Source organism: Scomber japonicus, chromosome 4, assembly GCF_027409825.1.
Source record: "Scomber japonicus isolate fScoJap1 chromosome 4, fScoJap1.pri, whole genome shotgun sequence".
NCBI lineage: Eukaryota > Metazoa > Chordata > Actinopteri > Scombriformes > Scombridae > Scomber > Scomber japonicus.
This window is the reverse complement of record NC_070581.1, coordinates 3638179-3654674: the sequence shown is the minus strand read 5'-3', so window position 1 is coordinate 3654674 and position 16496 is coordinate 3638179. Positions and strand designations below refer to the sequence as shown.

General features: G+C 43.3%; 1 protein-coding gene across 1 annotated transcript; it reads left to right on the top strand.

Annotated features, from left to right (window-relative positions):
- Positions 1–233: 233 nt before the first annotated feature.
- On the top strand, positions 234–12254 carry LOC128357021 (uncharacterized). Its single transcript, XM_053317236.1, has 8 exons — positions 234–3647; positions 3921–4268; positions 5524–5602; positions 6029–6096; positions 7959–8096; positions 8191–8260; positions 11607–11788; positions 12027–12254. Exons 1-8 carry the CDS (start codon positions 234–236, stop codon positions 12252–12254), a joined length of 4527 nt encoding a protein of 1508 aa, XP_053173211.1.
- Positions 12255–16496: the final 4242 nt, after the last annotated feature.

Below are 16496 nucleotides of genomic sequence, written 5' to 3'. Positions count from 1 at the left end.
GGTCACATGGCAAGAGATTGTGAGGGAGTGCGTGTTCTTCCCCGCTCCCAATCCTCTTTGCAACCCCCATCTGACATGGGTAGGCGACCTCGCCCTGCTTCGGTGTCGGAAAACTAGTGCCCACCAAACTTTCGAGCCACAGTTTGGGTGGGGCCGCTACTGGCTCACAAGATGTTTTGAGTAGCTTAGACGTTGATGAGCTGATTTCTTCTTGTCCCCATTTGGATGTGGACATGGGCGGGGTGGAAGTCCCTAGTTTAGTGGACACTGGTTCCATGGTGACCACTATTTCAGAGAGCTTTTTCCGCCGGCATTTTGAGCCTTGGGGTCAGGAGCGCCTCCGCTCATGTCACTGGTTACAGCTGAGAGCTGCTAACGGCTTAGCAATTCCTTACATTGGTTACTTGGAGCTTGAGGTAAAACTCTGTGGTAAAGTGATGCCCCGGTGTGGTGTGTTAGTTGTAAGGGACCCCCCTGGTGGTGTGCCAGCTCGAGTGCCTGGTGTGTTGGGGATGAATGTCATTCGCAAATGCTACTTTGAGCTCTTTGGACAGCATGGTTTGGCTTTGTTCTTCCAGCCTTGTGTCTCGGAGGCTCCGGGGCCTGTTGTGCAGGCCTTGCAGCGGTGCCATCGTGCCACTATTGCAGCACCGCAGGACAGCTCAGGGAGGGTGAAGGTTAGGGGTAAGAAAGCTTGGCGCATCCCCGGTGGTGTCATGAAGATTGTGGCTGCCACCTGCTCTGCACAGTTTTCAGGCTCAACCGTGCTGTTTGAGCCTCTGGACTCTGGTCTGCCTGCGGGGTTGCTTGCCTCTCCCTCCCTGGTTCGGGTCATCAGGGGCACAGCCTACATACCAGTGGTTAATGTCGGGTCGGTGGATGTGGTGTTGTATCCCCGCACGGTAGTTGGCACATTGGACACTGTTAATGTTGTCAGCCTCCCATCTGGAGTCACTGAGGTGCCAACCGGGGCAGCTACCATGTCATCCCAGACGGTCTCGGCCACTGTATCACAGCAGATGGGGGATATGGACCTGTCGGCTCTTTCTGCCGAGCAACAGGATCAGGTGAAAGCTCTCCTTGGTCAGTACTCCAGTGTCTTTGCAGCTCACGATGGGGATCTGGGTTGTACAAACCTGATCTCCCACGATATCCCCTTGGTTGATGATGCTCCTGTCAGGCAACGTTATAGGCGTATCCCCCCCTCAGAGTATGAGGCTGTTAAGGAGCACATAAACCAGCTGTTGTCAACACAGGTGATTCGAGAGAGTAGCAGTCCCTATGCCTCCCCCATCGTGCTGGTGAGAAAAAAAGATGGTAGTCTCCGCATGTGCGTTGACTATCGGCAACTCAACAGTAAGACCAGAAAAGATGCCTTTCCTCTACCACGCATTGATGAGTTCCTCGATGCGTTGTCCGGTGCATGCTGGTTTTCTACTCTGGATCTGGCCAGCGGTTACAATCAGGTGCCAGTGACAGAGGCAGACCGCCCAAAGACTGCATTCTGCACACCATTTGGTCTGTTTGAATGGAACAGAATGCCATTTGGTCTTTGTAACGCCCCCAGTACCTTTCAGAGGTTGATGCAGCGCATTTTTGGGGATCAGCAGTGCCAGTCACTGCTGCTATACCTTGACGACATTGTGGTTTTCTCTTCTTCAGTGGAACAACATTTAGAGAGGCTAAGGGTGGTACTCGGTCGGCTTCAGGCTGAAGGCCTCAAGGCCAAGCTTAGCAAGTGCGCTTTCTTTCAGAAAGAAGTCCACTATTTGGGTCATGTGATTTCCGGTCAGGGTGTCTCCACGGACCAAGGTAAGATTGAGGTTGTAGCCAATTGGCCCGTCCCCACAACAGTCTCTGAGCTGCGGTCGTTCCTGGGCTTCGCCAGTTACTATCGGCGTTTTGTAGAGGGCTTCGCCAAGCTTGCTGCCCCTCTGCACAAAACAGTGGCTGAGTTTGGTCGCACTCAGGCTAGTAGGGCATCAGAGCGTGGGGTTATCAAGTGCTGGACTGATGAATGTCAACAGAGTTTCCAGGCACTGAAGACAAAGCTCACAACTGCCCCTGTGCTCGCTTATGCAGACTTTTCCCTCCCCTTCATTTTGGAGGTAGATGCAAGCTATGGTGGTTTGGGTGCCGTGCTCTCCCAGGAGCAAGCCGGTAAAGTAAGGCCCATTGCTTACGCCAGCCGCGGTTTGAGGCCCACTGAGAGGAACATGCAGAACTACAGTTCCATGAAACTTGAGTTCCTGGCCCTTAAGTGGGCCATGACCGAGAAGTTCAGGGAGTATTTGTTGGGTCACAAATGCGTTGTCTATACAGACAACAACCCCCTGAGTCATCTGTCCTCAGCCAAGCTGGGTGCTACTGAGCAGCGCTGGGCCGCCCAGCTTGCGTCGTTCGACTTCGAGATCAAGTACCGGACAGGGAGAAGTAACAGAAATGCTGATGCACTTTCTCGTCAGCACCCCCCTGGTCCCCAGATTGTGGAAGTAATGCTCCCTGGTACTGCTGTGCCCCAGCCTTTGCAGCAAGCTTTAGGGTTGAAGGTCGAGGTAAGCACAGCCACTATCGTGGCCTTACCACAGCACACCTCCCCTGAGATTTGTGCTCTCCAACAGTCTGACCCTGTCATCCACCCACTGCTGGTGTTTTGGGGACAGAAGCAGCGGCCCAGTCCGGAGGAGCAGGTTCAGTTGTCCCGGCCTACATTGGCTCTGTTGCGGCAGTGGGACCGACTGGTTGAAAAGGATGGAGTCCTTTATCGCCAGGTGTTTTGGTCAGACGGGGCGGAAGCTGTGCTCCAGCTGTTGTTGCCAGGTGCGATGGTGAGTGAGGTGTTGACCAAGGTCCACCAAGAGCATGGGCATCAGGGAGTAGAGCGCACGCTGGCGCTCCTCCGGTCTCGATGCTACTGGCCTGGCATGTCCGCTGACGTGGCCAAATGGTGCCAGGAGTGCGAGAGATGTCAGGTTGCTAAAGATGTTCACCCAACAGCTCACAGCTACATGGGACATCTTTTAGCTTCACGCCCCAATGAAATCCTGGCCATTGACTACACCACTTTGGAGCCTGCACAAAGTGGTGTGGAGAATGTCTTGGTGATGACTGACGTCTTCAGTAAATACACAATAGCTGTCCCTACCAGAGACCAGCGCGCCCCCACAGTGGCTAGGGTGCTTGTGTCCGAATGGTTCTTTAAGTTTGGAGTTCCAGCTCGCTTACATTCTGACCAAGGCCGTAACTTTGAAAGCTTGCTTATTCAGCAGCTTTGTGGCTTGTACGGTATTGTGAAGACACGTACTACCCCTTACCATCCGGCTGGGAATGGACAGTGTGAGCGGTTCAACCGCACACTCCATAACCTGCTGCGCACCTTGCCGCTATCTCGGAAGAGAGACTGGAACTCGTGCTTGCCTCAAGTGTTGTATTGTTACAACACCACTCCCCATCAGGCTACTGGAGAGAGCCCCTTCTTCCTGATGTTCGGCCAGGAACCCAGGTTACCAGTAGACTTCCTGTTAGGTAGGGTTGAGAGCCCTGTTGGCGGCACGGTTCACGAGTGGGTCCAGGAGCACCAGGCTCGGTTGCAGGTGGCCTTGGAAGGTGCAAGGGAGCGCTTGCAGCATGCAGCAGACCGCAGGAAGCGCCACCATGACAAGCAGGTCAAAGCCCTGCCATTAAGGGAGGGTCAGGTGGTGTTCCTGCGTGATTTCACTGCTAGAGGGCCTCACAAAACCCAGGACCGGTGGAGTTCAGTGAGGTACCAGGTGTTGGTGGCCCCAAAGGAAGGTGGCTCGGTGTACACCATTGCGCCAGTGGATGACCCCACTAGGATCAAACGGGTGCATCGCACCATGCTGAAGGCTGTGGTCGGCATGGACTCGCCTGGTGACACCTCCTCCCCTCCTTTGTCCTCCGAAGGGCCACCTTCTGAGGATAGCTGCTCTTTTGACTATGATCTGGTAGCTTTTGGGCCACAGCCTTCTGCGGGTTCTTCTGCCCCACTCCCTACTGGAGCAACTGCTCTGACCCAGTCCTTACCCCAAGCGCCAGCTCTACCTGCCTCCGTTCCCCCTGAGGGTAATATGCCAGGGACCTCTTCTGCAGGTGTATTGTTACCTCTAGCCCCACCTGGTGGGGCCTCTATTTCTCACATTGGCTCCCCGGCCAGTCATGCTGGTCCCAGCCATGAGGCACCACGTCGGACAGCAAGGTCCACTGCTGGACATCACACTAATGTTCATCGCCTCCCACGTCCAGTGAAAGTGAGAGCAGTTGCTCCTCCTGCTGTGTCTAACGCAGTTCAAGTTATCTTTAGGCCTTGGAGCTAGCTTGTCTGTCTGTTCATCGTCGGGCCGACGATTCAGAAAGGGGGGGTGGGATGTAGCAGCATAGAGGGCACTGCCCTTGATTACAGCCAGCTGGTGGCTGTTGGCCCAGCATTGTAGAAGTGCGGTCGTCTCTAGCCGCCTCGTTGTCTTGCGCTCCCGCCGCGTCATTTCCGCACCAGCTGTGTTGTATCACAGGTAATTGCCACCTGCCGCTGCTTCAAATTGTGTACTCTCGGGGTGCTGACGGCATTTGTGTCCTCCGCCGCGTAACTGTGGGACTTCTGCGCCTTGTGCTCCTGTGTTAGGTGGCATCGTGTTGTTGGTAGGTGTCCTTTCTCTCTCTGCTTCATGCTGTTGTCTGCTGTCGGCTAAGCCTTAGTGTGGTTACAGGTAGATGCCGGTACCTGTGTGACTGTCCTCTCTTCCTCACGCCTGTGCCTGCTCGAAATCTGAGGGTAGGTTTCTGCTGTTTCCCCAAATCTGATACATTCTAGCTTTAGTGTAGCAATATTAATTGCTGTTTTCCATATTAGGGAATCTAATCAGCTGATCGTCACTGCTGCTTTGTCTCCACTTGTCTTTGCTGGCCATCTACTCCTCCTGTTGCCAAGCGGCACCCGGCTTTCATTAGTGTGGCTGTGGGTTACTGTCCTGGTTTATACAGCCAGTGATACCTGTGTGCCCGTGGGCCTTGAGTGACTCCGCGACTCGGGTTGCTTGGCCGTCTCCCTTTCCCCTCTGGCGCTGGCAGTCTCTGCTGCGTCGGCTGCGTTACAGGGATTGTATGGTGTGGCGGACTGTCTCCCGGTGGCACACTCCAGTTTGAACTGGGCCTGGGAAAGAACTGAAAACGATCTAATGTCCTGACAGTTTAGTGCAAATCTTTTATGTAAAAGCCTTGTTTCGTTTAATATTTTGCTTATTTTTTCCTTTTGTTTATTTGGTTTGATTTTCTTTCATTCAATTATTTGGTTTGATTTTTGTTAATTTCATTTAGCCTTATTTATCTTGACTGAGTTGGGTTTTTCTTTGTTTCTCCTTTTTGTGTGATTTAACTAATAATTTTGTGTAATTATTTGTTAACTTTTATGTTGGGCATTCTAGTCTCACAGTCTTACTTGCCCACCTTTTCATTTTGATTGTTTGTTTTGTGATTGTTTAAGTAATTTTGTTTATTTTCTCCCCTCAGTTGCTGCTGGCCAGTGGTGGTGTTGGTGTCCTAGTGGTGGTGGTGTCGTCCCGTTTTTGGTGTGCTGTGTCTCGGGATTGTGGGTGATTACACTGTGTGTGCTGGTCACTTGTGTGTAGGTGTTTTATGATTTTTTGCTTATTTTGTGTTTGGTGGACCCTCCCCCCCATTATCTCCTATCCACACCTGTGGCCGCAGCTCCTGACCCTTCAGTTCTCCCCTTTTCCTTTTCTTATATTGAGAGGTTTTATACTGTTTTTATAGTAATTGTATTTTTCTAATAAATTGTATATTGGTACCATAATTGGAAGCACGTCTTTCCCCTTTGTCTGAGTGACGTACCTGTGTCCTATTGACTAAATTGCTCAGTACTTCCTTGGGTGAAATTCCCAAGGTGGCGTTGTCAGGCGACTTAAAATAAAATTTATAATTTTCCACTCGATGCCGCCACACAGAGTTCACTGTTTTTGCTCTTTGTTGATTCCCTCTGACTGTGTGATTGCAGCCTCCTCCAGACCAGCTATGCCCTCAACATCATCAGAGGAGCCTTCAGATGAAGAGCTCGTCAAGGCGGTAGTTGACACAGAAGAGTGTTAGTAGCAAAAATAAAGTGTTAAATATGGAATATTGTTTATGAAAGAGAAGCTGGGATTCAATTTTGGCTGCTCTTAATATTTTTAATAAGTTTAAATAAGTGATAAGTTTAATAAGTAAAAGTAATTTACTGGTTTCTACCTTTGAATTCATTGTATATTGTTAAACTGTAAAAACATGCTGCTGTCTGCAAGTCTCTAATCTTTTTTTTTCATTTTACTGAAACACTATTTATCTATAAGCCTCCCAAGTGTTTCCATCATTAATATGCACTGGGTCATACTAGGCTTTGCTGTCGTAGCAAGGCCACACAAAATGTTTGGTCTCCCTTTGAGATAGTGGTAAGCAGTGAGTCTGCTCCTTTTGGGGAAAAAAGGAGGCATGCTGCCTGGTAAGGCTGCTCAATTAATCGAAATTTGATCGTGATTACGATTTTGGGACCAGACAATCCTAAAACGAATAAAATCGGGGGGAAACGATTTTTTGTCATTTTCGTGCAAAAAGCTGCGCATGCGTATTTCCGTCCCTCCTCTGCAGCATGCACTGTACACCATAGCTACCAACATTCCCGTTTTCCCCGGGTTTCTCTTAAGAGAATCCAGTTATTAAACTATTGCACTTAGAACAGCAAACACACTGTTTAAAGTGCACAATCACCACCTCCAACATTGCCACAAGACAACAAACACAATTCTGCACAAACTATGACGTAAGTTATCAGAACTTAGAGAACCACAAGGACATTTTTTCAAATATTCTTTTAGGGTGACTACTCAACATCAGTCCAGAGACAGCAGATGTAAAATAGCCTTTTGGCTAATTCCGGTATGTTTACATTTGTTAAAATGTTTTATCAATGTGCATTGTCCCTGATCATTAAACCTTTAAATAAAATAAATAAATCCATAAATAAACACTATATACATATATATGCCAAAAATAAAATATACAATCAGAAATGTAAGAAGAGCAGAAAGCAACAATAATAATATAATAAATGTTCTTAATAGCACAAATTCTTCTTACACAAAAGGGAAAACACACTGAAGAGAATCTAATTATTACACTATTGGTCTTAGAACAGCAAACACACTGTTTAGATGGCACAACAGCCAACTAAAATCTGATCCTTCTGGCTTTCTTTCATGCAAAATCATCAATGATGTCATCATATGAAATCTGCTCCACTATTTCGTGATTGATACTAAGACTAAACCAATTAACTTTGGAGGTGCACAGATTTGTTTTGTATTACCTTTTTTTGCCATTTCACACAACCCAGAAAATTAAAAATGTACATGAACTATAGGCCTGTATTTATAAATGAATGAAATGTGCGTTATTTGTAAGAAAGTCAAGGTGTGACTGACTTTAGCCCACTAATTCCATTATTAAGTTGGATCTCCCGTTCACCCCTGCCCATTCCAGTAGGGAGATGCAGAGGTGAACTGTCCCCCCTCCCTTTCTCTCACAGCTTCTGTGCGCGCGAGGAGTTTATTATTTTTTTTGAAGAGCTCATGCCGCCCCCTATGAGTCATGACAAAATGCAGCCCTGGGCGCTTGCCCAATTCGCCCATATCAGGGACCGCTTACTGCCCAGTTGTCAAGGCTACAAATATTTGTTAGTCATAAATTATTGATATCCAAATTGGGTTTAATGCTTCCCAATTCATCCTTTTAAGGAGGGAGACTATGTACTAAGCAAATCTCTAGAAAAAGTGACTTTGTCTCCTTAGGTGGAAAGGGCTGTACTAGGTGCTGCTGACAACCAGGACAGCTCTAAAGGTACGCAGATCGATTGCAGGTAATCGGACGATTACTCATCTTTTCACTCCTGTTAGGTGGGATGGGCCAAGTTAGGTCTGGAAGTTTCAGGAGATGGAGAGCAGGCAGGCTTCTCTGCTCGTGATACGGTCAGAGTTACCGTGTCCTCAAAAAGGGGGCGCCTTCTGCGGGACAGCCCTGGAGAAACAAACCAGGTAATAGACTCTGAATTCAACGAAAATGCATATGAAACTGAAAAACAAGGTGATTATGTTGACAATGAGATATTATGATTTTCGAGGTTTTGAGGAGTGGATACAGCGCCTTGGGCTGAATTACCTCTCCCTGGAGGATGATGACGAGGAGGAGGAGACCTCAGGTCTGTAACCAAAAGTATTTAGTTAAATGAATCAGGGAGTCAGACAGTTTGAGGCGTGATTTGTCTGAGCGTTAAACTGGGGCAGATGCATATTACCTGCTGTCTGCAGATGAAACTCAGCTTCTGTGTGTTCATGTACTCTTATTTTAATTTTCCTTTTAGGGTCTCATTGTTTCAATGATTCCAGATTTTATTGTTTGTTCCAAATTTCAAAATGACACTATTAATCACTTTAATCATTTTTGTTTAATGAAGTACAGTTAAACATTTCTCTATTTTGAGTAACCAGAATTGATGAAGAGGATTTATGAGTATGACACTAATTAAGGATTCAAGGCCACCATGCATCGAAAGTGCTTGCAACCTCTCCATGGTGGTGACCCTTGACTGTATGTTAAGTACATGAACCCATGTACTTAGACTTGTCAGTGCATAAATTAATGCACTGACAAGTCCACCACCTGCTAGAAGTGCTGAGGTTATTCTGTCTGTCAAACAGTAAATGACAGGTATCTGACAGGTATGTCAGATGTCAAAATTCACAACCGTAATTCTGAAAAGAGAGAAACATGATACCCAGTAACATTAATATATGTTCTGTTTTCACTGTCTTTACGCTTAAAATAGTTTTTTGTGAAGTTTTGACAATAACTTCATATATATTTCTCAATAATGGCTAATATAGCATTTTTTTTACTGAATGCAGACCAAAATACACCAAAACAGTAATAAGTAAATATAAGTGATTAAGTATAATAAAAGCTTAACTAAAACAAGGCTAAAAAAGAGATTCATAAAAACATGAATAAGCTAGATGAATAAGAAGATCATAGAATGATAATAACATTAAAATAAAGTAGATACATACTGTAGTGAACACAGCATCAGGACGGCTCAGAACATCCTCTGGTCAGAGTCACCTTTGACCCTCAGATGAGGAAATCGAACCAGGCTCGATATAGAGACAAACAGGGTCCCTTCTCTTGGACAAACAAAGATCCCTTATCATTCCATGGGACAGAATCGGTCCATATGGAAGGCTTTGAGCTAATCACAGAGGGACCGTTAAGTGATAATTCACTTTGTAAGAATGAGCCAGTTTGTCCCCTCTTCCCATTCTTCCGGTCATAAGGTTTAACCTGAGGCATGGAAAATGGCCTTTCTCACCCCAAACCCGGAGACTCTGGTCTTATGAGGGGTCTCATGAGAAGCTTGTAAGCCAGCCAGTCTTCCATGGGGCAACCAAGGGTGAGCAGAACTACATAAAGTAACGAAAAACAGACGTGGTGTCTCCTTCGGACGTCATAATTTATCAGAGAGACTCCTTCTCCTCAGAGAAGAATCACACAAATAACGGTCGTAAACTAAAGGACACATTCCTGACCCCCCTCTGTGTCCCCTGAAACCACACAGAGCATGAAAGTGAGAAAATTAGTGTTAAATACTCAAGTAAGAACATGTTAGTGAAAAGTATGGTTTAAACAATACCAATTACTTATATCATTATCAATTACCTAAAGAGACCTCCACTGTAACAGCTATTACAGCGATCATAGATAAATGTGTATTTGAAGAACTGTGATTAGACTTTCTTACTTACTTTAATTTACTTACTTACTAAATTTTGGTATGAAAATGTTTGTTTAATGTGAGAAAGTGTTACACTGATGTTATGCTGACATTTTGGTGATAATCAATTATCTATCATGGAATAAGTAGAATAACTATGTGTTATGCTTGATCATATTAATCCTCTTCAGTTTTCAATGAATGGCAGCTTGATGAATCACGCTGATGTCATATTAATAACAGAATAATACATCATGTGTTCTGTGTCAATAGATTATAGCATGCATTTTATAATCAGGATTAAATAATGAATGAATGATGATGATGAAAAGTTACATGGTAAAAAGCTGGAAATTAGATCCTCAGAGTGAGCTCTGATGAATCTGATTGGCTGACACACAAACCCTCCTCAGGGACAAAAACCAGCTGCACTCTGGTCTCTTCTCTCTTCCCTTTTGCTCTTGGTCTTAGCATGACCTGAACAGGGCTCTGCGACCCGAACCAGCGGTCTGCTCTGTCCATCTTTTCTTTTCTTCACCTCACACATTCATAGTTTAATCTTTAGTTATTCTTTATCTAAGTTTTCCTAAGTTTTGTAATCTTGTAACTTTCACCAGCAACGTCTAGAGAAAAGGCCCTTTAAGTAAACACGTCACTAAGTTTTGCACTCAGCCTGTTTTTGACATTTTTGATGATTTTGACGCTGAGATCTCTCCAGAAAGAGAGCTAGTTAAATTAGACCCTTCCTCCATCTTTCATCAACCTGAGAGAACCTTTTGAGCAGACAAACGTCTGTCAACCCTACGACTCATCATAACTGAGAGGAACAAAGTCTGCCAGCGGACAACGACCGGAACCAGGCAGTCTGACTGACGAAGGCCAGCCGACCCGGAATCTGAATCTGAATCCGAATCTGTGACGCTCTCTGAGATCTTCCACTTGGCGTGCGTACGTGTGGTTCTGCAGGACGGACAGCTGAGAGACCCTCCACGGATGAAAGTAGGATCCAAATATTGCATTAATCAAGGGTTGATGTCAGATCGAGTAATTCAAATTTCCTTTAAAAGTAAGGCTCAGTAAAACTTATAGGCTAAGTTTACTTAGTTTCCACATAATTACATATCCTTCATTTAAATTCATCATTCACCATCATCTTTCATTCATGTTGCTATATCGAGTAATCTCATGAATTCATATTGCATTGTATCATCACATTTATTTATACATCATTTATTAGTAGTGTGTAGTTAATAAAACCCGTAAAACCCAATCAATTGTGTATGTCTATTCTTTGAAGTGATACAGGGGATCTATTGAACCGTAGAGCCACGAACTTTAGATATTTGACTGATTCAGAAATGTATTAATTTATTAATTATTATGATTTATTGATTTACTAATTGGCTAATCAAACAACCAATTAAGTAAAAATCTTTTCCTTCATACGAAGGTGGTGCCCCGTTCCAATTACGAGAGCTATTTTCAATATCTTTAAGATACATTATTCCCCTACAATACATTTTAAACATCAAAACAAATATAATGACAATTTAAAAAAGACTCTAAACCATTCTTAATCAAAAGCCAGGCTGAACAGGTAGGTTTTGAGTTTACTTTTAAACATTTCAAATATGTAAATGATAACTGTGTAAACATTGTAAATACATATGTTTTGTAAATAACTTGTAAAAATATACAAATGAACTTAACTTCTACAAAGCCCATCCCTCTCCCCATCTCGGACACTCAGACCATCTTTCCCTGTTCCTGACACCAGTTTACAGGCCTCTCATCTGCAGATCTAAGCCACAGGACAAGTCAGTGCAGTGCTGGACTGAAGAGGCCACACTATTCTTACAGGACTGTTTTGAGGACACCATGCGGGATTTCTTTGAACAACCAGACATTGAGTGCCACACTTTCACTGTACTGTCATACATCAGCTTCTGCATGGACAATGTAACAAATAAGGAAACAAGTCAAAACATTCCCCAACCAAAAACCCTGGTTCAACGCTACTGTCAGAGCACTGCTCGAGGCCAGGGATTAAGCATTGAGGTCAGAAGACAGGGAGGCCTACAGGAAGGCTAGGGCGGACCTGAACAGAGGTATTAAGGCTGCTAAAACAAAGTACAAAGAGCAGATAGAGGCCAACTTCAGAGAAAACAGCCCCCACTCCATGTGGCAAGGCATCTAGAACATCACAGACTACAAGCAACGCCACAAGACCCGCTCCCCTGCTGACACCTCTCTACTGGACCAACTCAACACCTTTTTCTCACACTTTGAAGAAGACAACAGCAGACAGGCAGAGGACACACTTCTAACACCATCAGAACATGACCAGCCCCCCACACTCAAACAACATCAGGTACTGCGGGTCCTGCGTGGCATCGACATCAGCAAAGCACCAAGACCGGATTGAGTACCAGGGAGGGTGCTGAAATCAGGCGCTTATCAGCTTGCTGCTCACTAACATCTTCAACTGCTCGCTGCAACAAGCCACAGTTCACACCTGCCTGAAAACTGCCACCATAATCCCTCTGCCCAAAACCTCTGCCATCACAGGGTTGAATGACTACTGGCCTGTGGCCCTAACGCCGGTGATCATGAAATGCATGGAGAGACTGGTGTTGCAGCATATTAAGGCCCATATCCCTCCCAGCCTTGACGATCTTACACACAAAGAACAGAGAGACAGAAAGGAAGGCTCCATTTTGACCAGGGACACCTCAGCAGCCTCAGAATTGATAGAGTTCTGTCTCCACTATTGGCAATAAAGAAAACTAAAAAGAGCGTTGACTTGGTCCTTAATTAGTCCATTCTTATTCACTCGGAGGGTGATAAAGTTCACCACAATCATGGCGCTTTGCGAGCAGGGTGGTTCTGAAGACAAGTCCAAAGTCTTGAATTTGGGAAGAGAGACAGAAAAGAGATTGACAGCTTGGCCAGCTGGATCCACACATTGGTGAGTGACCTTTTTCTCTGTTTCTTTCTCTCTCCCCGATCAAAACGATGGAGTTTTCAACCAAATTAAGAACTGTAAGCGAGGAAGAATGAATTAATGACCTGTCATTAAATTTATAAAGGGTCCCAAAGCTAAATTTTGTTAAGAAAAATAGAATATAAAGAGAATTCTCATGTTTGGAAAATCTAAATTTATTTTGTGAAGTAATATAGGCCTACTGTATTTATTTATTGTGTACTTCGAAGTATAATGTGTACTTTACAAATGTGTAAAGAAGCAGACTTTGTTTAAGTTAAATGTGCATCGTTCTGGCGCTAAGATTACATTTGTTGAAAGGAGTTTGATCTCCTAGTCCTGGCTATAAAGTAATGAATGATTTTAATATGCACATAGAGTAAATGAGAAGAAAAATGAGAGAAAATATGAGAAGAAATTCATAGGAGAAACTATGAATTAGTTTGAAGTTGTATTTTAATGAAATAAATGCGCAGTTTGGACTCAAAAAGTGAACAGTTGTATGACGTGAGGATGTGGAGCCGAATATGCAGTTTAGATGCTAAAAGTGATGAATTAATATATATGAAGTCGCATTTAAGTTTAGGTCAGAGCGTGCGCAGTTTGGCAAGAAGTCCTAAGCAAATTGTAAAAGTGATTACTATGTTTTATGAAGTCGCATGCCCAAATTTGAAATGTGTAAAGGATTTGTGCCTGATCAGCACTAAGAGATCCTAATGTTTTAAAGAAGAAATAACTCGAGTAAAGTTTAATAGAAGTTAATCTCTCTCTCTCATTTTGTGTTGTGAGGACACAATGTGAGGATTCTGCAGACGACAGGTGATTTCTGCAGATATATGAAACCGAGGTTTGAAGACGACGCAGGTTTGCGTATTTTTATTAATTGATATCAATGTTCTGTTAACTTTCAGCTGTGTATAAAGAATATTAGTCTCTATTAGACAAGCGGAAAAGGGAGGGGGAGCATTTTCTGCTCAGTCTATCTCTCCCCCTCCTTTCCTGCTAAGCCTATCTCTCCCTCTCTGATACACATACACACACACACACACACATGCCTTAACATAAACAGAGGAACTGCTCGGGATAGAGACAGCTGTGCCTGGTTTGATTGTGTTTTTGACTTCACAACAAAACTCATCCGTTCTGACGTTCTGCTCTGTGTCAGCCGTAAACTTGAGACGGTTTGAGGCTGGAACTCAAACTAGCCTCTGACGCTGGTCTGCGCAGAGAGAGAGCGCAGATGGAAAGTTGCGTGTGATAGACGGAGGTGCAGTCAGCTGCATGACACAGGAAGGCTGTTTTCCTGTCATTTTCTGATCCTTTCCTATTCAAGATTAATGGATTAATGTGTTAACACCTCCTTTCTCTATAAAAAGACGAGGCATGAGCCGTTCAACGGACTTATATATATATATATATATATATGTATATATAAATAAATTAGACAAGAACAATCCTCTTCCTCCATAAGAAGAGTGATTGATGAGCTCTGTTTAGACAGAGTAGTAAGGAACATATACACACACACACACACACACACACACACACACGGAAGTTATCCCTTTTCCTCTCTCTTTTCCTTTTTGGCTTTTTGGTTATGTTGGCTCTGTTTATAGTTTGCTTGTTGTAGAATTACGGTATAAGCCATCATTATTTTTAGTGGATGTTTTTTGGAAAGGTTGTCTCGATCCAATGAACAGTGGTTTGGAAACGTCGTGTAGAAGCTGTTATTGTGGGACAGTAGGATTGTGTAAATATTTTTAGAGGTTTGATGGAGTGTTAATTAGATCGGGTAATGCTGCTGTTTATTATAGGGAAAAGTTAATTTGAATAAATAGGTGAGGATTGATCTTTGTATTATTTAATGTGACTGATTAATTTGATTTGACTACAGACTGACTTTTTAAATTGTTCTAATTTTTGTGTCAGACAATCAACCAATCAATCAACGCAATTATCATTAATTGCGTTGATTGATTGGTTGATTGTCTGAATTGTTAAGTCAATTAGAGTGATTGATAAGAGTAGCTGATAATGGTTAACTGTTGAATGATTGAACTGTTTAAATTGTTTGATTGAATGGCCAGCTAGTGTGTTGAATTATACTTGTTGCTAAGCTTGTTGTGTTCTATTGGTTGTTTATTTGTTTGGGTTACTTTGATTACTTTAATTGTTTGTATGATTGAGGTCTAATTAGCTGTGTGAATGATTAACTGAGGATTGATGGTTTATTGATTAATTGATAAACTGCCTGGTTGATGAACTCATGGTTGTGATTGATTGATGACAAACTGACATGTTGGTTGTGAGGATTGATTGATAATTATTTGTTTATGGTTACAGTGCTTTGATTGATTGATTGGTAACCAATTGACTGAGTGGTGGATTAATTGATTTCTGTGATTGACTTGTTTGACTGAAAGTAATTGAATGTATGCAAGGTTGATTGATTGATGATGAGTGATTGATTGATGGGTGTATGAAGTGGTTGATTGGGGGATTAATTGCTTTAATTGATGACAACTGATTAATTAAGTGATTGTTTGTTTGATTGATTGATTGTTTGACAACTGATTAATTGATTGAGTGTTTGATAAATTAATTGCTTTAATTGATGATGATTGATTGATTGATTGATTGATTGATTGATGAATTGATTGATTGATTGATTGATTGATTGATTGATTGGATTTTTATGAGTAATTGATTTGTCCAATTTGATGCATTTTGATTAATGATTGGCCTTTGACCTAGCAATAACGGGTCAGCTAATGATAGCACCTTGATTTATTATTCGTTTATTAATATTGGTTTATTAGCTTATAGCGAGTAAAAGATAGTTGATTGGAATTGAATAATTGATTATTGGTTAATTTGTGTAAGCAGGATTTGTTAATTGTGGAAGTGGACTTTTACCATCTTTCACTGAGCTGTTTATTATAAATTTAAAACCAGCTTAACCGCTTAATGTATGCTGTTCCGTCTAAGGGACAGGGACGGATGTTAAGAGGTAGCGACACGTTATTCTGAATGTTTTAAACACCAAACCCTAAACATGTATATTCATGCCGTACATTGTTGGAAAGCTTATATTGTCCTGATTCATTCAAGACCACATACGAATTATATGGTTACTCACAGCCGTAATAGTATTAGCGATTAGCTCGGCTAGCCACTCAGCTAAGTGAGAAAAGCTATAATTCCTACATACCTTCAAAGTCTTCCCTTTATCCACAACGATCATCTTATGACTCAGCACTCTCACAAGCCAATCGGTGTTTAGGATTAGGCAGTACAGGTTTCCAAGGCCAATGAGGACATGTGACTGACAACAATGACGATATGGCTTTGATTGACTTCTGTTCTAGCCTATGGAAATATTCGGTGAAATGAAGTTGATAACCTTTTAGCCAATAGTCTGAGGTTTCCAACGGTGTATGACACTAAACTATCAGTTTGGCTGTCCATAAACAAACTCCAAGTGTAACTGGCGTGCGCCCGGTGCGTAAAAGAGTTGAACCATATATCATTACGCACTCGGCATTTTGGTACACGGTTGCTTCTTCTTCGAATTGACATATGACTTATAGCAAAATAAACAGATAGATAGATATGGCCAAACAAAAAATATGGTTATTTGTAATAATAATAATAATGTCTGTACACATGTCATTGTAAAGGCAA

What these genes read in the sequence shown, in the direction of transcription:
- LOC128357021 (XM_053317236.1), top strand. Translation starts at nt 234, where the DNA reads ATGGGCGGGGTGGAAGTCCCTAGTTTAGTGGACACTGGTTCCATGGTG. An exon ending in ATGAAGAGCTCGTCAAGGCG is followed by an intron (nt 6,097 to 7,958) that starts GTAGTTGACACA and finishes CACTCCTGTTAG; the next exon opens with GTGGGATGGGCCAAGTTAGG. An exon ending in CGAGGAGGAGGAGACCTCAG is followed by an intron (nt 8,261 to 11,606) that starts GTCTGTAACCAA and finishes TCCTGACACCAG; the next exon opens with TTTACAGGCCTCTCATCTGC.